At 45.6% G+C, this 24,686-nt stretch overlaps 1 protein-coding gene across 2 annotated transcripts in view; it reads left to right on the plus strand.

Annotated features, from left to right (window-relative positions):
* USP50 (ubiquitin specific peptidase 50) overlaps nucleotides 1-23,416 on the plus strand; it is a 233,775-nt gene extending 210,359 nt beyond the window's left edge. Inside the window, exons 7-8 of one of the 2 annotated variants that reach the window (XM_069222543.1) lie at nucleotides 10,690-10,711; nucleotides 23,133-23,246. In XM_069222543.1, the coding sequence (XP_069078644.1) occupies nucleotides 10,690-10,711; nucleotides 23,133-23,134 (24 nt within the window). In that variant the 3' untranslated portion in view covers nucleotides 23,135-23,246. Of the gene's footprint in view, nucleotides 1-10,689; nucleotides 10,712-23,132 lie in introns of both variants that reach the window. The other variant, XM_069222542.1, reaches the window with a different exon arrangement.
* The last annotated feature ends 1,270 nt before the right edge of the window (nucleotides 23,417-24,686 follow it).

The following is a 24,686-nucleotide window of genomic DNA, read 5'->3' on the forward strand; positions in this document are numbered from 1 at the left end:
AGCGACGCAAAGCCTACTGGCACAGAACCCAGGGCCCCACGCTGTCTTGTTTTGTGCAGTGCCACATACCAGTGCAGTGGTTCTTGAGAACTTGCACCAGCCTCCTCTTGATGAACAGCAAAAATCCCTTCAGGGTTAAATAAATGGCCTGCAGGACCAGAAAATTCATATGGAGGTGGCCCTCTACTGCGGTCCAGAGTCCACAAGTTTCCTCTTCTCGCAGGTGTTCCCCGACTCAAACCAGGAATGACACATCCATCACCACTGTTAGCTCTGAGTGTGGGAGATAGAGGTGTGTGACATTGGACAAACCACAGTCAATCAAACACCACTGACTGGCAACCAGAAAGATGCTTTGCCATTTCAGCTACCTCCTGAGATGCATAGCTAACTGGCATAGAACCCAGAGCCCCACTCCACCCAGCTTTTTCCAGTTTTTCCAGTTACACATACCAATATAGTGGCCCTTGAGGCCCGCAGCTTCAGCACATTTATGTGGAGTTAGCTCTCCACTGCGATCCAGAGGTCTCTGGTCTACACCTGTCCCAAGTGACCCCCCTCTTTTGTCTGCAACCAAAGAATGACACATCCATCTTCATTGTCAGCTGTGGGTCAGGGGGAGAGAGGGGTCTGCCATTGGACAACTTGCAGTTGATCACTCAACACTGCAGAAATCAAGCTGTTTCATCTGTGGCGTGAATGGTGTCAGAGAGGCTCTCTTGATGCAGGGCCCCTGGAAGCTCAGGTTCCAATGCAAAGCATAGAGATTCTGGCTTGCATGGTTGATAAGTAGGATGCATGAAGCTAAGAGGCCAATAAGCCTCAGAGCTATGCTCAGTGAAATCCAGGACTGTGCCTGAAACATCAGGATTATAGCCTGAATGGCCTGAACTCATTGCTGTGGAGGAAAAAACATGACCTCCACCATTTCCAAAACCGTGTCAATGAATGAAAGCCCCTTCAACTTGGTAGGACCCAGCTTGAAAATACAGATGTCACTCACTCTTTTTTGTTGTTGAAAGTATCAGAAAACTAGGAATATCGCTTGACAAGATGGCCGACAATGTAATTTCATGTTGCTCCTACTGGGCACCATGTAGTTCAGGATTTCTTAAGTGTTTCAGATGCCATCTATCACTGAGAAAGAGTAGCAGCACCTACAGAGGCAGTAGACTGCAGGAAGGTGTGTGTGGATGCTGATGGTATAGCTTGTGGAGACAATTAATTAGGTAGTATACTGAGGCTCCAAAAGATGGCTCGTCCTGCAGCTGAGCCTTCAGAAACTCAGGAGGACTGCCTGCCTTCAAAAAAGACTCAAGGCTTCTGTGAGCAGCAGACCTGCTCCCCAACCATCTCTAATGAAAGGACTCTGCAGGCTCCTGAACCAAAAAGACCCGACACCTGAAGTCACCACTGCACCTGCCGTCAATGACCCGAGTGGGAGGGGAGCTACGGTGCCCCCAAAGTTCCCCAGCTTCTCAGAGTCTGAGTCCATCGTGGTTGCACCCCTCTTGGACATCCCGAAGTTGCCTGCAGCCTCTGCACACAGGCCTCCTTTTCTGCAGCCTCTGTGGTGAGAGAAACCTGACACCTGAAGCAACCACTGCACTCGTCCTCTACGGCCCACCCTACAGTGGGCCCCTGGTGTTCATGACGTCCCCCAGCTCTCCTGAGCTTGAGTCCACTGTGGTTTTGCCCCTCCTGGACTCCACGACGATGCCTGCAGCCTCAGATCACAGCACCCCTCAACCGCGAGTGCTCCCGGGCACAGAAACCCGACACTAAAGGACACCCTTGCATCCTTCGCCCCCAGGCCTTGGTGAAGAAGACCAAAGGTGCACCTATGTTTGTTACCTACCTGTTGGTTTTCCCCAACAGGCTTCCTAGCCAGAGCCTGCAGTCTTTTTCCCACAGAGACCAATCCCCCCTGAAATACATTGGACACCTGATGCCGTACTACACCTCTGCACCCGGCTGCCCTAGTACTGCCTGGAGTGACCTCTTGGTGTGGTCCTGACCCTTGCCCAATATTTACCTTAGGTCTCAGAGATTGGTCTTTTATGTTGTTGTAAAGTAGGTTTGCTGAATTTGTTTTCCTCCCATTGGTTAACATCGAAGAACTCAAAAAAGTGCACTATGGTGCAGGATTAGAGTCTTGTTGCATGACAGCACATTGCACCTTTGTAATCTCATAGTGCAACATTGGTCGATTTAGGGATCCAACATGGGTGTCGACGCAGGATCATCATCTTGTGCCAGTTATGTGGGCCCCAGTGTCAAGGAGGAGAGACTCAGAGTAGATCATGAGGCCAGAGTAGAAGTCTGTACTGTAGTCAGTACAAGGTCTGCAGAGGGCCCCAATACCAGTAACCCCATTGGAGGCCCCTGTGGTTCCATAGAGTCGGAAAATGCACCAATGGGTGCCAAAAAGCACACAGAAAATTTGCAGCATGATCTATTTCAAGGTCTCAGACTGGTGTAGGGTCGATGAAGGTCAGAGAAACTAGGGATGCATCAGAATCAACTGAGAGATTCACAATATGGCTGGTAATCTCGATGGACTATTACTGCCATTTCAACACCCTTGAGCCTTCTCTTTGGAGTCAAAGTGACGGGATAGGGTTGATTTCCACATCACATTTTTATGCTTGTGGTTGGACTTGGACATACTGGAAGACTTGTAGGAGGAAGTGGAGCAGTCAGAAAAGTGGTCCTGTCACTGGGCCCACAACTTGGACTAGCAGCGGAATCTATACTAAACCCATGACTTCTTCTTGTGTTCAGTGACATACAACTTCACCTCCAAGTCTCAAATAGCCTTCTACTGCATTTATGTGTACTTGTCACATGTTGTTGAGTCTTTTACTGTGCCCTGGTGGATCGGTGACCAGCATCTACTTCCTGCAATCCTGTAGTTTTCGGTGGGGACCTTGTTACCTAACACAATGTATAGATGTTTAGGATAGTCAGAAACTGGTGGGAGCTGAGCTCTGGATCTCCATCAAAAGGTGTGGAAAGAAAGGAACCAATGTCAGCGCAGTGGTAGCGCCTGGATGCGGCTCCACACAGTCTCATCCTTTGGGGTATAGAGCCAACACAGAGTTGCACAACACGTCCCAGCAGCACACGGTAAAGCAGCTAAGAATAAAATCTCTGGAACCAGTCTGGCACCTGGGAGATCTTCTAAGGTGAGGAATCTGCAGTTAGAAGTATCAATCTGAAAAATCCATTAATGCATTGAACCCATTGTTGTACAGTACCCTTGCTCTTGCCAGTTTTCAAGAAAATCTGAAAACTGTCTGTAAGGAAATGCCTCCTTGGCATGGTTACCACCTGACTTTTTGCCTTTGCTGGTGCTAAGTTATGATTTGAAAGTGTGCTGGGACCCTGCTAACCAGGCCCCAGCACCAGTGTTCTTTCCCTAAACTGTACTTTTGTCTCCACAATTGGCACAACCCTGGCACCCAGGTAAGTCCCTTGTAACTGGTACCCCTGGTACCAAGGGCCCTGATGCCAGGGAAGGTCTCTAAGGGCTGCAGCATGTCTTATGCCACCCTAGGGACCCCTCACTTAGCACATGCACACTGCCTCTCAGCTTGTGTGTGCTGGTGGGGAGAAAATGACTAAGTCGACATGGCACTCCCCTAAGAGTGCCATGCCAATCTCACACTGCCTGTGGCATAGGTACGTCACCCCTCTAGCAGGCCTTACAGCCCTAAGGCAGGGTGCACTATACCACAGGTGAGGGCATATGTGCATGAGCACGATGCCCCTACAGTGTCTAAGCAAAACCTTAGACATTGTAAGTGCAGGGTAGCCATAAGAGTATATGGTCTGGGAGTTTGTCAAACACGGACTCCACAGTACCATGATGGCTACACTGAAAACTGGGAAGTTTGGTATCAAACTTCTCAGCACAATAAATGCACACTGATGCCAGAGTACAATGTATTGTAAAATACACCCAGAGGGCATCTTAGAGATGCCCCCTGAAAACATACCCGACTTCCAGTGTAGGCTGACCAGTTTCTGCCAGCCTGCCACACACCAGACTTGTTGCTGGCCACATGGGGAGAGTGCCTTTGTCACTCTGGGGCCAGGAACAAAGCCTGTACTGGGTGGAGGTGCTTCTCACCTCCCCCTGCAGGAACTGTAACACCTGGCGGTGAGCCTCAAAGGCTCACCCCTTTTGTTACAGCGCCCCATAGCATCCCAGCTAGCGGAGATGCCCGCCCCTCCGGCCACTGCCCCCACTTTTGGCGGCAAGGCTGGAGGAGATAATGAGAAAAACAAGAAGGAGTCACCCAACAGTCAGGACATCCCCTAAGGTGTCCTGAGCTGTGATGGCCCCTGCCTTGAGAAATCCTCCATCTTGAGTTTGGAGGATTCCCCCAATAGGATTAGGGATGTGCCCCCATCCCCACAGGGAGGAGACACAAAGAGGGTGTAGACACCCTCAAGGACAGTAGCCATTGGCTACTTGCCTCCCAGACCTAAACACACCCCTAAATTCAGTATTTAGGGTCACCCCTGAACCTAGGAAACTAGATTCCTGCAACCTTAACAAGAAGAAGGACTGCTGACCTGAAGCCCTGCAGAGAAGACGGAGACGACAACTGCTTTGGCCCCAGCCCTACCGGCCTGTCTCCCAACTTCGAAGAAAACTGCAACAGCAACGCATCCAACAGGGACCAGCGACCTCTGAAGCCTCAGAGGACTGCCCCGCACCCAAGGACCAAGAATTTCATGTGAACAGCGGCTCTGTTAAAAAACCTGCAACTTCTTTGCAACAAAGAAGCAACTTTAAAGACTTCACGTTTCCCGCTGGAAGCGTGAGACTTTCCACTCTGCACCAGACGCCCCCGGCTCAACCTGCAGAAAACCAACACCTCAGGGAGGACTCCCCGGCGACTGCGAGCCCATGAGTAACCAGAGACGACCCCCCTGAGCCCCCACAGCGACGCCTGCAGAGAGAATTCAGAGGCTCTCCCTGACCGCGACTGCCTGTAACAAGGGACCCGATGCCTGGAACCAACACTGCACCCGCAGCCCCCAGGACCTGAAGGAACCAAACTCCAGTGCAGGAGCAACCCCACAGGCGACCCTCTTCCTAGCCCAGGTGGTGGCTGCCCCAAGGAGCCCCCCCTGTGCCTGCCTGCATCGTTGAAGTGACCCCCGGGTCCCTCCATTACTTCCTATCTAAAACCCGACGCCTGTTTGCACACTGCACCCGGCCGCCCCTGTGCCGCTGAGGGTGTACTTTCTGTGCCTTCTTGTGTCCCCCCCAGTGCTCTACAAAACCCCCCTAGGTCTGCCCCAGAGGACGTGGGTACTTACCTGCTGGCAGACTGGAACCAGGGCACCCCTGTTCTCCATTGAAGGCTATGTGTTTTGGGCACCTCTTTGACCTCTGCACCTGTCCGGCCCTGAGATGCTGATGTGGTAACTTTGGGGTTGCCTTGAACCCCCAACGGTGGACTATCTTTGCCCCAACTTTGAGACTTGTAAGTGTTTTACTTACAAACAAACCTAACCTTTACTTACCTCCCCCAGGAACTGTTGATTTTTGCAGTGTCCACTTTGAAAATAGCTTAGTGCCATTTTTACAAAGACTGTATGTGATATTGCTTTTATTCATAGTTCCTAAAGTATCTAAGTGAAGTACCTTATATTTAATGTGTTTAACATAAATCTTGAACCTCTGGTTCTTAAAATAAACTAAGAAAATATATTTTTCAATATAAAAACCTATTGGCCTGGAGTAAGTCTTTGAGTGTGTGTTCCTCATTTATTGCCTGTGTGTGTACAACAAATGCTTAATACTACCCTCTGATAAGCCTACTGCTCGACCACACAACCACAAAATAGAGCATTAGAATTATCTCTTTTTGCCACTATCTTACCTCTAAGGGGAACCCTTGGACTCTGTGCACACTATTTCTTACTTTGAAATAGTATATACAGAGCCAACTTCCTACACTGCCCTATCTAGATAATCCATTGCTTGCTAGCATGTATATGACTACTCACAGTTGCCGCTTTTGCTAGAGAAGAGGCCTTGATTGTGTTAGGCTCAGTCTGTAATTGCTGACAACCTCTGGGCAACCTCTACACAAACTTAATCTGCAAAAAATTTACAAAGTGCCTCACTGTGCCAGCAGTTGCCTCTTGCACCCACTGCTGCTCATCAACATCTGCCATCCATTATACATGAGGTGGTGTATAGCACTTTATTTGACTCCTAAATACATATATAAGTATTGGAGAGAGATGAGTCATTCACAAATGCCAGCAAGAAACTCAAAATCTATGAGTTTCCTGTTTAAAGTCCATTTTGCCCGTCATAGTCAGGGGGGAGGATTGGGAGAGGATTTTGAGAGAGAAATAAATACTCCTCATTTTTGTGAACACTAAGGCATTACATAATACTGTTTGAATGTAACTTTGCCAAGCTGTAAGGTTTGAAGATATACTTGAAAAGAAGAAAGGCACTGCCAGTAAGGCCCTGCTGCTAGGTGCACTTATCCCTAGGGGCAAGGGAACACTAATCCTAGTGTCTGCAGGCTTCCAAACCGTGTTAAAGACTCCTAGTCCCCCTCTCCATGTCAACCCGCTGGAGAGAAGATCAGAGCAGTGTTCCATACATTTCGTCAACGACTGCTGCTTCTCCCTCTCCCCCCCCCCCCCAGGCAAAGTCCCTTCCGTGAGCCTTTCATCTTGTACTACTTTTCAACCAGGAACCCTCAAAATGTAGCTGCATACTGTCTCTTCTTACAGTCAGGGGCTCAAGGGGCCCAATCTCCCACTCCACCAAGTCAGTGAGATGCCACTCTCAGTCGGAGGCCTCCGTATACTACCTAATTAATTGTCTCCACAAGCCATACTGTTGTACCATTCTACTAAGATTATAGATGTGCCTATTAGGACAACAGAACTTCTGATTATGGAGGACTAAGTCCATCAAAACCATCAAGAGCTGTCTGCCCAATTCCTGGCCAGCTCACAGTGCCTCACCCCAATTCTTAACCTTAGGAGGAAGGTGATTATGGCAACCTGAACATGACACGCTGACTCCCAAGGAAGTTTAGGAAACAGATCTCATCCTTTCATTGTACTACTCATGCATGCCAAGGTGGAAAAAAAAAACAGATATGAAAGTACGTTTTCAATACATTTATTGAAACAACTAATTTTGCATAGAGAAAATGAGCTGTGATAATTAGGCAGATGAAACAGAGCAAAGTTACCAGCATTATAAACAATGTAAAATAATGAACAATTCAACCATTGTGAACAATGTCTAGATATTCCTACATAACCCTAAGTTTATACTGAAAGCATAGTGGGTGTACTCTCTGCCTTTGCCCGATCTAAGAGGTTAGCCTTAGCCCCAAATCTGTGGAACAGCGTCAAGGGTCAGCATGTAGTGTGGATGGCAATCCCTTTAGGAGGCTAGAAGATAAGCACCAGCAAAGCTGCATGTCAAACACAGCATTCGTCCTAGGATGATGGCTGGAGTGCCCCTCTGTTCCTTCCGGGTCAGTGCACAAATGTATATAATAAAAGCAACATTGTGTTAGAAGCACAGCTTTGATGCAATACTATGTCTAGATGTTAGAAGCTGTCTCCGGAATGGGCAACACAAGCACTAGGATATCGTGTACTGTTTTCATAGCCTTGAACAGAATGTAGTTATTATATGTCGAAAAAAAGGATAACTAAAACAAGCAACTCGTACCTAGAATAATATCATGCAAGCAAAGTGTGTAAAAGTGTGTAAAATATCACTGCTAAAAGCGATGTAGCTAAAATGTGTAAAATATGAAACAAGGCTAAAATAGGGAACCAACACGGGTCCAAGAGGGCCTCACTACAATACCATCAGCACCCAGTCAACTTCCTGCAGTCTACTGCCTTGGTAGGTGCTGGCACTCTTCCCCAGTGGTAGCTGGCATCTGAAGCACCTTAGAAATGCTGAACTACATGGTGCCTAGCAGGAGCAACATGAAATTACATGCAGTCAGCCATTGTCATAGTTAGACTCTCGCTCTTTAGCGAGACTGCTGGTTTAGGGGCGGCAGCACTTTTGTTTGTAGGCGACTGAGTCACTTATACAACAAATTGCATCTGTCGGCCCAACCTTCCCAGCTCACAATCAGTACCTCACCAAAACTCAGACAGCAAAGGTGATTTCTGTCAGCCTTACGCATGGACTCTAGATGCGACTTCTCAGGGGAGTCATAGTGGAATGGAAGTTACCCTTTTCTCTCATTAGCAATAAGTGTCATACACACATACACAACAAAAGAGATGCAGGAGAGTTTTCAATTTATTTATTGAAAAGACTGCAATCTACTGTAAAATGCATGAAATGCAACAATTAGGATAATGAGAAATAATAAAATCAAAATCTTGAAGATGAGAGTTGTGAATATGAAAACCCCCACCATATTGCAATAAACATAAGATATAAAATACCTAACAAAGAAAGCCTAATCTCTACCATAACACGAGCTAGGTGTGATAAACCCTAATCTGCCAGTACCATGTCCATGAGAAGCACGCCCCTGCCCTCATTACCTTGGAATGAGGTCTCTAGGTCAGACTCCATGGAGGCACAAAGGCTGAGTTCTACAGCAAGGTGACATTCAGCATATATGTAAGCAAAAAGTGGTCTGACGGTAGGGATGAATTAAATTAATATTTTTGAAAAGCAGTGCTTATTACTGTCATGGATTATTTACTTTCCCACATTTTACTTCAATTAGTTGAGTGCAAGGCAAAACGATGGCTCATACATGTATTGTACAAAATACGACGTATTTACAAAAAAATATATATACAAAGAAATATCCAGAATATTTACAGAAACAATTTTTACACAACAAAAGACATTACATATATCTAATTCTAGTCACTTCTAGAATCAACATTGGACACCTTCTAGTTTTTAGTAATCTCAAAGCTGACCATATCGTCAGTAGAGGGTTGTGCCCATCATCCTTTCTTTATAGAATACTCTTGGTCACAATGTCACATTTTATAGATGTAATCCACTGAATTGCGATGATTGAAAAGTTCACAGACAAGCAACTAAAAAGTGCCTATATGTTTCTTGTTGGGCCCATGTAGTGCACATTAGGTGATTTCTTATGAAGCTGACTCCGATTAAAGAACACAATCTCGCCACTGTGTATGTCAACGCGTTTCGGCCTCATCAATCATGGCCTCATCAGGACATCCGTGTTTTATGTCTAAAACCACCACGTTTAAATACAAAACTGGTGTCTGGCACTGGAAGTCGGGAACCGCTCTGTGGCTGATTAGAGCACCCGAGACTGCTTAACGCGGCGTTTTTTCGTTAAATTGCTTGGCAAACTGCTGGCCCGCCTCCGGATGGGAGAATCTCCCCAGGCGGAGCGGCTGAGATTCACTTCTGAATCAATCTGTGTCTTTCCGCGTGTATGCTCCAGCGCCATGCCGCATCTGCATTCAGCATATATTGCATCTGGAAAGAACCCCTCTAATGACCTTGTCCATGTAAGCTGGATATATATACGGCTCATGTAGGATCCCTGATGCAGGTATGTACTTAAACAACTGATTATGTTTGCAAACTTGTGTCGGTAATTACATAAACAATATTTAACAACTGTGCATTATGTTCCCGTCAAACATAAGAAAGAAAGGGATATGCTGACAATACCTATGCACACCACTTATAATGTTGCCTTCTCAGAATGACACTGATAACGAAAAGCAAAACATTTCTTATAAAATGTAAACAATTGCAAAGTGCTAAAAGAAATAATGAAATAAATAGGATAAAACAGAGCCTGCTAAGTAGGTAAAACATTACTAGGTAAAAGGGGAAACAGGCCAGCAAGCCAATGGCTAAGCTGTCCCCTGTGCCCAGTGGGAAACTAAACTGGATTCACCACTCTATCTTGCCAAGCAATATTCATAGTTTGATGATACTTTCAACAACTAAAAAGAGTGAGTGACATCTATATTTTTTATGTGGGCCTGCCCTGTCCATTGTTATTTGTATCTGATGATTACTATCAAGAGGACACAAGAATGCCAGTGTTCTAATATCACATATCAAACGCCCTTGTTCGGCACTAGCCAAACGTTTTCCCACCATCTCCTATAGAAAATGTTCATACAAAGAAACCTGATGGTTTAGGTAGGTGGCACACAGGTGGAAGCAAATCAAATCCTAGGGGTTTTAACTCTTTCCACTCCGTATGCTAATGTTACTCTCTATTTACTAGTACGTAACATTTCGCTATTGCATTTTGTACAAGTGGGTGACTAATATGTGTATTCGCACCTCACTCACAAATTTACGAAGAGAGATTTACACTGCACCTTACAATATAGCCATCAAGGCTTCATGCATTCTTCAGGTCCATTAAATCTTATGAGATACTTAATCATAAGCTGTTGAATAGGGCAAAGTGAAACAATTCTCAACAATTCTATAATTAGGTGGTATTGCCTATTGCTTTGATCCTCACCCCCCACTATTTATGAAAGTATTTATTTGTTAGTAGTAAATATTTTACATCTGATTTAATAAGAACTATTTAGATGATTCAAATGTCTACAACATGTTCAAACTTTATGGTATTTCTTCATATGCTGCTGGTTCTTTACAACACCCCTTTTTAATTTCCCATTTAGGTCGTGGAGCTTCCAACAGACTGTTAAGTTCTGATTGCTTCATGTTGGCTTTATTAACACTCCCAGTATCCTTTTTAATACTTTCAAACAGATCATTATCTTTCAAAATAAGGGATTCAGGCTCTTCATTCTCTTTTTATGTCTTCCTTGTGTATATTTAAGGACAACTTAACTTTTGAATAGTTTGGTGGAAGGAAATTGCAAATTTGGCATGTGCCATGGCCTTGGCTAAAGTTTTAGAAACAAGAAAATGATCAATGCAAGAATAATTATTAAAAGGAGCTGAGAAACAGGTCCAATCTCACATTGTAAGATTATTCAACCTCCAAACACTGCATAATTCAGTAGCTTAAAGGAGCAGCTGGGGGGCATGGGCACATATTTGGCAAGACACCGCATTAAAGCCCTGGTCACTGACAATAAATATCAGGTCATTAATGTTGACACATTAGTTAGCAGTAGAGGCATGCCTAAACCTGGGGAAAAGAGGAAGATCTTAAGATTGTACATTTAACCCAGAGTAAAGCTCTGATCATAGGCTATCTATAAGAAGTGAGCACCTCTGTAAATAGCATTGACTGGAAAATGGTAAAAATGTAGATGAGCCTTGAGGATTTGTTCTTGAGGATTACTAGGACTGAGAGAAGTGTCATGACCCTGGAGAGGAGTGTGACGAAATTGGAGGCCATGGGGTAAACCCAATGAGATGAAATGCGTCACCATTGCATATTCAGATATAGTGCAATTGCAGTAATAACGGGGTTGAAATCTAATGTGGAGAGAGGACAGCCTAAAAAATTAACTAAAATCAACTATAATCAAAGTACTTGACTCTCTTCTACTTCCAGATCCTGAGGCCTTACTCCTGTTTTATCCTGAAGTAACAGGTGCCATTTGAGGCTGCAGAACAACAAAAAGCTATTAAGTTGATTAAATGGAACTTTTGCAGATGAACATTACTGCATTATTACCTCAAGCAACCAAGATGCATGTTGTGGGGTGCAATAAAATCCACATCTTCACACAACAGCACTTGGCTCTAGATTTCCTAAAGGCTACTAAATAGAGAGAATGGTGATATCCAGATACTGGGGGTAGCATCATCTGAGTTACATATTCCTCTGTGCCATAGTTGACTAATGGTGGTTTCTCTAACTCAGGGTTGGCGTGTTCAAAATGAAGAAATATCCTTTTACATACAGATGCAACACTGGATTTCCCTGATTCTTTTCCCTATCCTCTGCTGTCCAATCCCTACCAATACTAATTTTTGATTGTAAGTGGTGAAAGTTTGTATTGTGATTGTAATGCTGTGTTGTGCCATGGAGTTCTGATAGTTTTGAATTGGAAAACGTAGCTGTCTAAAAAAGAAGAATTGCACAAGAAGCAACAGTCTTTCACAATAGAAACACTAAAATAAAGTGAATAAATGGAAGAGTATTATCCCTTCCTATATAGATAAGACAGGTTCAGCGCAGAAGGCTGTGGACCAACAGTCCTATTGTGAATGAGCGTTTTAGTGAAAACATGTAGTGGGAAATGCAGTGCATAGATTGAGCCTGCCCCATGAAGGACTTTTTACCTAAGAGCAATATGAGAGAAATCTTGAAGGAGCACCTGCAAAAGTTATAAGAAAATCTATTATCCTGTCTTTCAAAACTTTAGCAAGGGAAGGCTGGCGTGGCGGGAATGGGCAGTTTCAAGGTTTACGAGCTGTGTTGCTTTATTCAGATTACCTTCCCTTGAGTTTGATATCATGTCTGTGTCTTTGTCATCTTAGTCTTTATGATGCAGTGGAGGAGCTAGATGTCACTTGAGAAGTGTTAGAAATTGGGTTTTTGGTTGGCAGTCAGGTTACCCTCTGTCCAAGCAAGAACCCTCACTCTAGTCAGGGTAAGTCACACACAATCCATAATTATCCTGTGCCCACCCTCTGGTAGCTTGGCACGAGCAGTCTAGCTTAACTTAGAAGGCAATGTGTAAAGTATTTGTGCAATAAATCATACAATAACACCATACAGCACCACATAAATACACCACAAAGTGTTTGGAAAAATATAGAATATTTATCTGGATAATTGTAGGTCAAAACGAACGAAGATGCAATGGGAAATTGTAGAGATATCACTGAAAAGTGATATTAAGTGTCTTAAATCTTTAAAAAGCAAACAAAATCTCTTTCAAGCACAAAGTACCTGGTTTACAGTGGAAAATCTCTGCAAAGGGCCGCAGAAGAAGAGATACGTGGAAAAATGGTGTCTGCGTCGATTTCTCCCCTGCACACACGGACTTGCGTTGTTATTTTTCACGCGGGGAAGTCGTGCGTTATTTTCCGGCGCGCTGACAGTCTCTTTCTGTGGTTTGCGGGATTACCAGATATCCGGGGTCTGTGCGTGGATTCTTCGGCTTGTTTTCCGGCTGCGCGCCGTTCCGGGAGGCTGTGCGTGGAATTTTCGCTCTCACAGCAGGTGTCGCGTCGATTTCCCCTCTGGAAGTCGGGCGGCGTTGTCCTTGCGAGGCCGTACGTCGAAGTTCCGGTCGCCCCTAAGGTGTCGCGCCGATCAGGGTCGGTGTGCGGCGATTTTCTCGTCGCGGAGCAAGCTGTGCGTCGAAATTTTCGGCACACGAAGAGTCCAAATGAAAAAGAGAAGTCTTTTTGGTCCTGAGACTTCAGGGAACAGGAGGCAAGCTCTATCCAAGCCCTTGGAGAGCACTTTTACAGCCAGACAAGAGTTCAGCAAGGCAGCAGGCCAGCAGCAGGGCAGCAGTCCTTTGTAGAAAGCAGACAAGTGAGTCCTTTGAGCAGCCAGGCAGTTCTTCTTGGCAGGATGTAGTTTCTGGTTCAGGTTTCTTCTCCAGCAAGTGTCTGATGAGGTAGGGCAGAGGCCCTGTTTTATACCCAAATGTGCCTTTGAAGTGGGGGAGACTTCAAAGAGTGGCTAAGAAGTGCACCAGGTCCCCTTTCAGTTCAATCCTGTCTTCCAGGGTCCCAGTAGGGGGCGTGGCAGTCCTTTGTGTGGGAGCAGGCCCTCCACCCTCCCAGCCCAGGAATACCCATTCAAAATGCAGATGTATGCAAGTGAGGCTGAGTACCCTGTGTTTGGGGTGCGTCTGAGTGAATGCACCAGGAGCTGTCAACTAAGCCCAGCCAGACGTGGATTGTAAGGCACAGAAAGATTTAAGTGCAAAGAAATGCTCACTTTCTAAAAGTGGCATTTCTAGAATAGTAATATTAAATCCAACTTCACCAGTCAGCAGGATTTGGTATTACCATTCTGGCCATACTAAATATGACCTTCCTACTCCTTTCAGATCAGCAGCTACCACTTCAATACTGTACGAGGGCAGCCCCAATGTTAACCTATGAAGGGAGCAGGCCTCACAGTAGTGTAAAAACGAATTTAGGAGTTTTACACTACCAGGACATGTAAACTACACAGGTACATGTCCTGCCTGTCACCCACACAGCACCCTGCTCTAGGGGTTACCTAGGGCACTCATTAGAGGTGACATATGTGGAGAAAGGGGAGGTTTAGGCTTGGCAAGTACTTTTAAATTCCAAGTCGAGGTGACAGTGAAACTGCACACACAGGCCTTGCAATGGCAGGTCTGAGACCAGGTTAAGGGGCTACTTAAGTAGGTGGCACAACCAGTGCTGCAGGCCCACTACTAACATTTAATCTACAGGCCCTAGGCACATACAGTGCACATTACTAGGGACTTCGAGGTAAATGAAATAGTCCAATCAGGTATGATTCAAGGTTACCATGTTTTAAGGGAGAGAGCATATGCACTTTAGCACTGGTTAGCAGTGGTAAAGTGCGCAGAGTCTAGAAACCAGCAAAAATGAGGTCAGGAAAAGAGAAGGAGGAAGGCAAAAAGTCTGGGGATAACCCTGCAGAAGGGCCATTTCCAACATATCCCCCTTCCAGCCTAAAGCCAGGGTAGACTAATCAACACTCTGATGGACTTCCCTGCTTAAGGCGATAGAACATGGACAATGGCCCACTACTGCAGGGGCACTTGCCAGTTCTACGCCTTTCTGAACTCAGTGAGGCTTCTTTGTCTATACTCTCTGGGGCCACTGATCTGGCCCATGGGGAACCCTTCTCATCACTTGAGGACCCCATCTCTAAAGCTCCTAACTTTAATTTGCTTACAGATGCATCCCAGTATGCAGCAGTACCACCATGGCCAACAAAGTGATGTGGCCCATTCCATTCCTTGGGTCAGAATTCTGTTCCCAGCCCAGGGAAAACTCTGCCCACAAGGACAGAAACCAACAGATGCCACTGACAGCTGTCAGTGTCATGAGCCAAGCCCCAGGCCATCCACTGCTAAGTGGAGACCTAGAGGGGGGCCGTTGGATGAGCTTCTCCTCCAGCTGGGGGGCTGGTAGGGAGCTCCCAAGGGCTCCTGAAGCATCCCAGAATGGGGGGCAGTAGCCCCAGGGGTCTTGCACCCCTTCTTCATTCTCACCAGGTCAGGGGTGGGTCCCTGATACTGGTCACTCAGCCCAGGGTCTGTACCCTGAGGCTGAACAGAGGACAGGGGTGAGTCCTTCCTCACTGTGCCTCCCCATCTGGGCTAACATACCCTCCTCTGGGGAGTGGTACTGCCAGACATCTGAACTGTTAGGGCACCCTTAGGGGTCAACCCTCTCAGCTCTCCTGACACTAAGGGAAACTCATTCCCCAGAAAGCAGTCAATGGGCAGCTGGGGACTAACTATGACCCGCCTCTGGGTCACCTCCCCACCCCACTCTAGGGACACCCGGGCCATGGGGCGGAAGAAATCTTCCCCAATGGCTGGAGTCACTCTATACACCTGTCCGGTGTATTGCTCTGGTGACACTAGTCTCTCCACATTCATGGTAAGACTAGCCCCTATGTCTCTTAGAGCAGTGACTGGGACCCCATTCACTCCCACCTGGTGGAAGTGACGACTCCCACCCTCAGGGATCACCAGTTTACCCTCTGAGTCCACCTCCCAACTAAAGGAGATGAAGGCATGGTCTACGACCTGCCCCAGGGGACTACTTTCCCCTAAGGCCACATGGGCCACCCCTGTAGAGGTCCCAATACTGGGTGAGTTCTTTGGACAGACAGAGTCCCCCCTCCTGTGTCCTAGCTGGGAACATTCAAAGCAGCGGGGTTGGGAATGGGATGCTTTGGGCCACTGCCCACCATAACCACCACCCTGTTTCTCAGATGGGGCATGGGAACCCATTTCTCTCCCCGTACTCTGGGACTCGTCTGGGTCATCTCTAACCTCCCCTCACTCTGTCGGGGGGAACCAGAACCACCCTTCTTTGGGACACTCCCAGATACCTTTTTGGACACTCTGGTGCTAGCCCAGAGGTCCGCCTCCTGAGCAAGCTTCCTGGGATCAGTCAGCTTACTGTCTACTAGGTGCTGGCGCAACTCTGTAAAACAAATACTGAGCATATGCTCTCTCAGAATCAAATTATATAATCCTGTGTAATCATCTACTTTGCAGCCCCGCACCCATCCATTCAGTGCCTTACTGGAAAAGTCAAAGAAATCTACCCATGTTTGTGTGGATAGTTTGGTGCTGTCCCTGAACCTCTGACGGTATTTCTCAGGGGTCAGCCCACACTTGGCAAGTAAAATGGCTTTCTGAAGTGGGTATGTGTTTTGATCCGGTTTGTCCAATGTGAGAAGTGTGTCCCTCCCTAAAGGTGGCACATAACTCCACATAGCTGTACCCCATTGCCCTTCAGGAACCTCATGAGACCACAGTGCAACTTCGTAAGCAGCTAACCATTTATCTATGTCATCTCCCACCACAAAACTGGGCACCACATTTTTGGGTATAGAAACCTTCTTTTCTCCAGCAGGTCCTGTCCGTATGCTGCCACCATTACCGCTGGATTCAGACTGCTTTGCCTTGAGATCCAGCTCCTTGAGACTCAGTTCATGAGCCAACAAAAGTTTATTTTCAGCCAAGGCTCTCTCAGCCTCTTGGGCTTCTCTCTCTGCCCTTCTTTCCTCCTGTTGAGCCTCAATTTTTCAACCTTGGCATTTGCAATTGGAACTCCCTTTCTTCTCTCCTTTCCTCTGCGGTCAGGCTTTGCACAGAGACACTGCTCCCTGATCTGGAAGGGGGCACAATTGCAGTGGTAACATCACCCACTGATGGCAACAAATCCTCTGAGGGGCCATTTTCTGGCTCCTCTTCCTCATCATCCTCCTCTAAATGGGCTTCTGCCCAGGCCCTCAGCGCCACTTGAAAGTCCTCCTTTTTGGAGGCCCCCTGGGTGGGTACTCTCATCACCCTGCAGAACCCTCTTAGCTGTTTGACAGTATATGTATCCAACAGGGCTAGGTCAAAGTCTCCTACTTGAGACCCAGCCAGAGACATGTTGAGTGAGGATTTAGTTTTTGAAATTTTCAGGAAAAGCAAATTTGCAAAAAAGAGATAAAAATCAAGTTGACCTTCAACTGTGGGTAGGTAGTGAAATACTTAGCTACTGTATGTCACTGCACAAATACAAGTCCTATCCTCACCGCTGATCACCAATGTTAGAAATGGGGTTTTTGGTTGGCAGTCAGGTTACCCTCTGTCCAAGCAAGAACCCTCACTCTAGTCAGAGTAAGTCACACACAATCCAAAATTATCCTGTGCCCACCCTCTGGTAGCTTGGCACGAGCAGTCAGGCTTAACTTAGAAGGCAATGTGTAAAGTATTTGTGCAATAAATCATACAATAATACCATACAGCACCACAAAAATACACCACACAGTGTTTGGAAAAATATAGAATATTTATCTGGATAATTGTAGGTCAAAACGAATGAAGATGCAATGTGAAATTGTAGAGATATCACTGAAAAGTGATATTAAGGGGGTCATTCCGACCCCGGCGGGCGGCGGGCACCGCCCGCCGGGCGGAGAGCACCAAAAGACCGCACCGTGGTCAAATGACCGCGGCGGTCATTCTGACTTTCCCGCTGGGCCGGCGGGCGATCTCCAAAAGATCGCCCGCCGGCCCAGCGGGAAAGCCCCTGCAAAGAGGAAGCCGGCTCCGAATGGAGCCGGCGGATTTGCAGGGGTGCGACGGGTGCAGTGGCACCCGAAAATCTTTGTGGGGCCCTGTTAGGGGGCCCCTGCACTGCCCATGCCAGTGGCATGGGCAGTGCAGGGGCCCCCAGGGGCCCCACGACACCCGTTCCCCGCCATCCTGTTCCTGGCGGTAAAAACCGCCAGGAACAGGATGGCGGGAAGGGGGTCGGAATCCCCATGGCAGCGCGGAGGATTCCCTGGGCCAGGGGTAAACCGCCGGGAAACCGCTGGTTCCCCTTTTCTGACCGCGGCTTTACCGCCGCGGTCAGAATGGCCCAGGAAGCACCGCCAGCCTGTTGGCGGTGCTTCCGCGGTCGTTGGCCCTGGCGGTCGGTGACCGCCATGGTCAGAATGACCCCCTAAGTGTCTTAAGTCTTTAAAAAGCAAACAAAGTCTCTTTCAAGCACAAAGTATCTGGTTTACAGTGGAAAATCTCCGCAAAGGGGCGCAGAAGAAGAGATACGTGGAAAAATTGTGTGTGCGTCGATTTCTCCCCTGCACACATGGACTTGTGTCGTCGTTTTTCAAGCGGGGAAGTCGTGCGTTGTTTTCCGGCTCGCGGACAGTCTCTTTCTATGGTTCGCGGGATTACCAGATGTCCTGGGGTCTGTGCGTGAATTCTTCGGCTTGTTTTCCGGCTGCGCGTCGTTCCAGGAGGCTGTGCTTGGAATTTTTGTTCTCACGGCAGGCGTCGCGTCGATTTCCCCTCTGGAAGTCGGGCGGCGTTGTCCTTGCGAGGCCGTGCGTTGAAGTTCTGGTCACCCCGAAGGCGTCGCGTCGGTCAGCGTCAGTGTGCGGCGATTTTCTCATCGCGGAGCAAGATGTGCGTCGACATTTTCGGCGCACGAAGAGTCCAAATGAAAAAGAGAAGTCTTTTTGGTCCTGAGACTTCAGGGAACAGGAGGCAAGCTCTATCCAAGCCCATGAGAGCACTTTTACAGCCAGACAAGAGTTCAGCAAGGCAGCAGGCCAACAGCAGGGCAGCAGTCCTTTGTAGAAAGCAGACAAGTGAGTCCTTTGAGCAGCCAGGCAGTTCTTCTTGGCAGGATGTAGTTTCTGGTTCAGGTTTCTTCTCCAGCAAGTGTCTGATGAGGTAGGGCAGAGGCCCTGTTTTATACCCAAATGTGCCTTTGAAGTGGGGGAGACTTCAAAGAGTGGCTAAGAAGTGCACAAGGTCCCCTTTCAGTTCAATCCTGTCTGCTAGGGTCCCAGTAGGGGGTGTGGCAGTCCTTTGTGTGGGAGCAAGCCCCCCACCCTCCCAGCCCAGGAAGACCCATTCAAAATGCAGATGTGTGCAAGTGAGGCTGAGTACCCTGTGTTTGGGGGGTGTCTGAGTGAATGCACCAGGAGCTGTCAATTAAGCCCAGCCAGACGTGGATTGTAAGGCACAGAAAGATTTAAGTGCAAAGAAATGCTCACTTTCTAAAAGTGGCATTTCTAGAATAGTAATATTAAATCCAACTTCACCAGTCAGCAGGATTTGGTATTACCATTCTGGCCATACTAAATATGACCTTCCTACTCCTTTCAGATCAGCAGCTACCACTTCAATACTGTATGAGGGCAGCCCCAATGTTAGCCTACGAAGGGAGCAGGCCTCACAGTAGTGTAAAAACGAATTTAGGAGTTTTACACTACCAGGACATGTAAACTACACAGGTACATGTCCTGCCTGTCTCCCACACAGCACCCTGCTCTAGGGGTTACCTAGGGCACTCATTAGAGGTGACTTATATGTGAAGAAAGGGGAGGTTTAGGCTTGGCAAGTACTTTTAAATGCCAAGTCGAGGTGACAGTGAAACTGCACACACAGGCCTTGCAGTGGCAGGCCTGAGACCAGGTTAAGGGGCTACTTAAGTGGGTGGCACACCCAGTGCTGCAGGCCCACTACTAGCATTTAATCTACAGGCCCTAGGCACATACAGTGCACATTACTAGGGACTTATAGGTAAATTAAATAGTCCAATTGGGTATGATCCAATGTTACCATGTTTAAAGGGAGAGAGCATATGCACTTTAGCACTGGTTAGCAGTGGTAAAGTGTGCAGAGTCTAGAAACCAGCAAAAATGAGGTCAGAAAAAGAGAAGGAGGAAGGCAAAAAGTCTGGGGATAACCCTGCAGAAGGGCCATGTCCAACAAGAAGGTTGTGCAAATAATGGTCGTTCCTCTAGGCAATAGATAAAGCAGAGATTGAAGGAAATAATGGTGAGTAAAATAGGTCAGATATATCAGTAATTTAATTACAGTAATTGCCTTGTGAACAAACTGTAGGTGAATGAAGTTTGGTTTTACAAAAATAAGGGGGAAAAGAAGTTCTAAAGTTTGTCCTCAAAAATGTTGAATTCAGCAACTTTGTCCAATGAATTTTCAACATACAAAAGTGTTTCTGAGAAACTGTTTTCTCACAAAAATCCTTTTTGTTAGATGATTCTCCTTCTAAAAATGGATTAGAGGTTAACACCTTCTCTTGTTTTTTTCAACAACTTTGTAAGAAACAGAAAGTTTATAATTATGTGAAATGTATAAATATTGCAAACTTAGAAAAACTTTCAAAATGTGGCAACATTTTAACTTTGTACACTCATATAAAACAAAAAACATTTAATTAAGCCAAATCATGTACAGAAGTAATTGTGTTGTACTGAAAAATGTAACTCAAAGTCATATGTCACTGGTGAACACTTTATATAAAATGATCTTCTTTCCTATGAAAAACTCTTTAACATTTTAAAACGTCCTAGAACAACTGAGTCCATGGTATAATATCGTGGGAAACCTCAATCAAAATGATGGGTTCAGGAAAATAAAACCATGGGGAATTATTGCACATCACCTGTAACGTTTCTGAAAACAGTTTTCACATCACTTATAAGTGTTCTTCTAAATATTTCAGCTTTTTTCAAATAATTTTAGTGGTTACATATCATGTCCCACATTTTCTACTGAAATTAATTCCCATTGAGAAGTAAGAACTTCTGCTGGTTTCTATTTCCTGACCTTGGGCTTTGTTCAGCTTTACCCTGAATCAATGAATATTGCACGCATACTGCTCACCTCACCCAAAGGCACTTACAGCTGGTCCTCTACCATTGTCTAGAATATGTTTGGTTTAAGGCTTTTCTAGGTAGTCAAAGATGGTGTCTTATTAACGCCAACTACAGTAGAGAGTTGGACTGCCCTTGAGTTTAACTCAGGGTAGAGCCATGAGGAAATGGACTGAACATCCTTAAATTTATGCAGGCAGAAAAATTGTATCTTATTTTCAAGGTATTTTGGGACTAGCTTCTAAAGCGATTTCAACTAAATTGATGGAAACAGTTGGCAATAGTTGCTTCTATCTGGGCATTTAAAGGTATATTGGAACCAAATTATATTAAAACTGCAAAAAAACATCTGGAAACTTAGATTTCTTTGCTTTTCTTAGACACTGGGAGGGACTGTCAAGAAGATCTAGAAAAAGGCAGGCAGTTAGCTTGGTCATCTTTTTGTCTGACAGGATGACCTCGGTTTTAGAGTTAAGTAATTCTGGAAAAGTGTGCTGCATCCATCTTTCAATGTTTGATAGTCTTCCTTTGAAGTATAGTGTAACAGAACTATCTGGATTCAATTTAATGGACACTTGTGTCTTATGCACATACATATCAACTTGTGAGTACTTTAAGATGTTAAACAAAGAGGCTAAATAGGTGCTGAGCAGCATCAGTGATAATGGTGACCCATGTGGAATCCTACAATCCTTTCAGCAATTCTTCAGCCAGTAGGGCTTCATCAATCCTATTATAATGATCACAGAAATAATTTTAGAAATAGCTAGGTGTGAGCTAAATTTATGGGTATTAGGACATTCAATGGTTACTGGGCTCTATTTCCTGTGGTACAGTAATTTAAAAAAATGCTATGGCCCTCTGAATAGCCAACTTACTCTCCTCATATTAGTGACTCTTCAAAGATAGCGAGGTTAAGCATCCAAGGTTTACTCGAGGTCGCCATAGCAGTTTTGGATTTTGTAGATAATATGACGCCCTATTCACACATGATGAACTTCAGTACCCAGTCAGAACTATGGGTCAGATGTACGAAGCTTTTTTCAGCTCGCAAATCGGCCGATTCGCAGAATAGGGCTGTTTGCGACCGGAAAAAAGCATTTTCCTATATACCAAACCCTATTTTGCGAGTCAGTAATCTATTACTGAATCACAAAGTGGGTTTGTGATTCGGGATTAGGATGAGGCATGTTAGGGCACAGTGGTATGTATGAATGCTTTGCAACTGAAATGCAGTCGCAAAACATTCACTTTTTACTGCCAAATTCAATTTGATGGTAACCATTTACAAAGGGGATGAAAACGTAATTTTTGTTTTTTAAACACATCCAGTTTTCCTTTAAGGAAAACAGGCTGCATTTTAAAAAAAGTTGCTTTATTTAAAAGCAAACACAGATATGGTGGTCCGCTGTCTCCAGCATGCCACCACCCTTTGTTCTTGTGATTCCGAATGGGTCGCAAATTGCCACCTACCCTAATAAAAAATGAAAGAGATAGGTCAATTGCGACCCACTGGGAATCGCAAACAGTGTAAGAGACACTGTTGTAAATAGTTGTATGCGATTTCCTAACAGTGAAATAGGAAATCGCAAACTCAAAGCTGCGTACATCTGGCCCTATATCTTTTAATAATAATGGCTTTATTTTGGATGCTAAACATAGGACAGTTAAAATGACCTGCACTAGAAAAATAGAACGGTCCAGCACCTTCTTGGCTCCAAGATCCAGACCTAGATATTTGTAACCTTTTTGTTAGCATCTAGGTGATAACAATTCAAATTACTTATGCCAGTGGCCGATTATGTCATACAGAAGTCCTAAATAGTATTGGACATCTGTGAACAATGTTATCCTTTGCGGTAAAGCCAAATAAAATGAATACCTTAGAATGTGAATGTTCAATGAAATAAAAATAACCCCAAAAGTTGTTGCATGGGAGTAGTCTGGCTTGGACGATCCTCTCTGCACAGACCTGGATAGATCCACACGTTTCACTCTGTCCACAAGGTTAGCTTAACGACTAGTATTAGGAGGATGTCTCCCACCCTGCAGATGCGAGCTGTCGGAAATATTTTCATCAAAGTTCATACGCCTGACTTTTTTTGCCCTAAAACGAATCTAGGTCAGGATTATTTGGAAATTCCTGCTTCAACCTAATCTTCGGGCCCCATGCCTAACAATATTCCATGTGCATGGCCCGCGGACCCAAAGTTGTGCTTTACATTAACAGACACATGTTCCCTTACTGAACTGTACTGCTTAGAACTGAATGCACAGACCAGTAATCCAGATGAACTGCCTCTTCATTTACAGAACCACTTCGGCGATTTGGACTGGGGGCACTACACTGCGTACTGTAGGAACAGCCGCACTCAGCTGTGGAGCACCTTTGACGACACAAGATGTTTTAACGTTCCTGAATCCACCATACAGAATGCCTCTGCCTATATCTTATTCTACACCAACGAACCGCTCGGGCTCTAGCATGGATCCTGGCAGTGGCTGAAACTTCCCGTGTTAGGTTTAAAGGCTAGTTAAGAATAATTGTTATTCACAACGACCTCTGTTTTATCATTAAACAACATGTTGTCAATGTCTATGTGATGTCAGTTATATTTGTATATGTCCCATCCAGGTAACGTACATCACTGTGAGTGATGTTACAATCCAATTAATACTTTTATTTGTTTTAGGTCTCACCTAAGCTAGAGCATGATCTGTCTTTTGCAAGACATTCTCATCTTATAATGGCCATAGAACCAGTTGCTTCATTGTCACTCATATTTGCTTGCTTCGCATTCCATAGCTGTATGGGTTTTCCTTCGTCTTCTTGTATTTGTACGCTCCTACAGCATGAACCCATTACTATGTCCTGCCACTGTTTGCGTTTTCAGGGAGCATTTTGTTCTTCTGTTTAAACATGTGTTTTCCAGCTGACTCCCTCGTTTGCTTCCCCGCCACACTTCTTGTTCCTCTTGTTTGCCCGTGTGCTTCTCTTCCACTTCCCAGCATTGCCTTCTTGCCCATGTGCTTTCTTCCTGCCAGCTCCATGTTGCTGTCTTTCCCGTTTTATCCCCCCCTCCCGTCCCCACCCATGTTGCCTTCATCTACCAGTGCTCCCGGTGTTAGTTTCACTCCTCATCCCTCATACTTCTTCCAACCTCCACCCACACCCCCGGATTGCTTTTCCCTACCCACTTCAAAAACACACTCGCCTGAGTTGCTTCCACTCCTCATGCTCAGAGTTGCTTCTGATCCCTACCTGCCCCCACGTTGCTTTCCCACACCTGCTTTAAAAAAAAAAAACTTTTGCACATTGGGGCCCGTATTTACACTTTTTTTAGCGCCGCTTTTTGACGCAAAACGGCGCAAACCTACAAAATACAATGGTATTTTGCAAGTTTGCGCCGTTTTTGCGTCAAAAAACGACGCAAATGCGGCGCAAAAAAGGTATAAATACGGGCCTGAATATCCTTCCAGTTACCTATTAAAACTCAGTTGAATAACGAAAAATAAAAAATAAAAGCAAAAGTCAATTTGTAGGTGCACGCGCCTAAAATGACGCAGCCGCCTGTTTTTTTCTTTTACATTCTTTAGCCACGAAACACATTTTACAGGCAGGGCACCTCTGCCTAGCTACCATATTTAGGCTTATCCACCAGATGCCAAGGATTGTATTTTTTTCTGAAAGTGCTTCTACCAAAAGGAGGGCTGCGCTTTTGGTGAAAACTGACAGTGACGGCCTGTCAGTTGTGCTATTGTAATGTGACAGGTCAGCCAGCATATTTTACATTTTCCAAGATGAAACAAAGTGGTAGTTTGGTTCTGGATAATGAAAAACCATTGTCCCTGATGTGCTGAGAGTTT

The sequence above is a fragment of the Pleurodeles waltl genome, chromosome 3_1 (genome assembly GCF_031143425.1).
Source record: "Pleurodeles waltl isolate 20211129_DDA chromosome 3_1, aPleWal1.hap1.20221129, whole genome shotgun sequence".
Taxonomy (NCBI): domain Eukaryota; kingdom Metazoa; phylum Chordata; class Amphibia; order Caudata; family Salamandridae; genus Pleurodeles; species Pleurodeles waltl.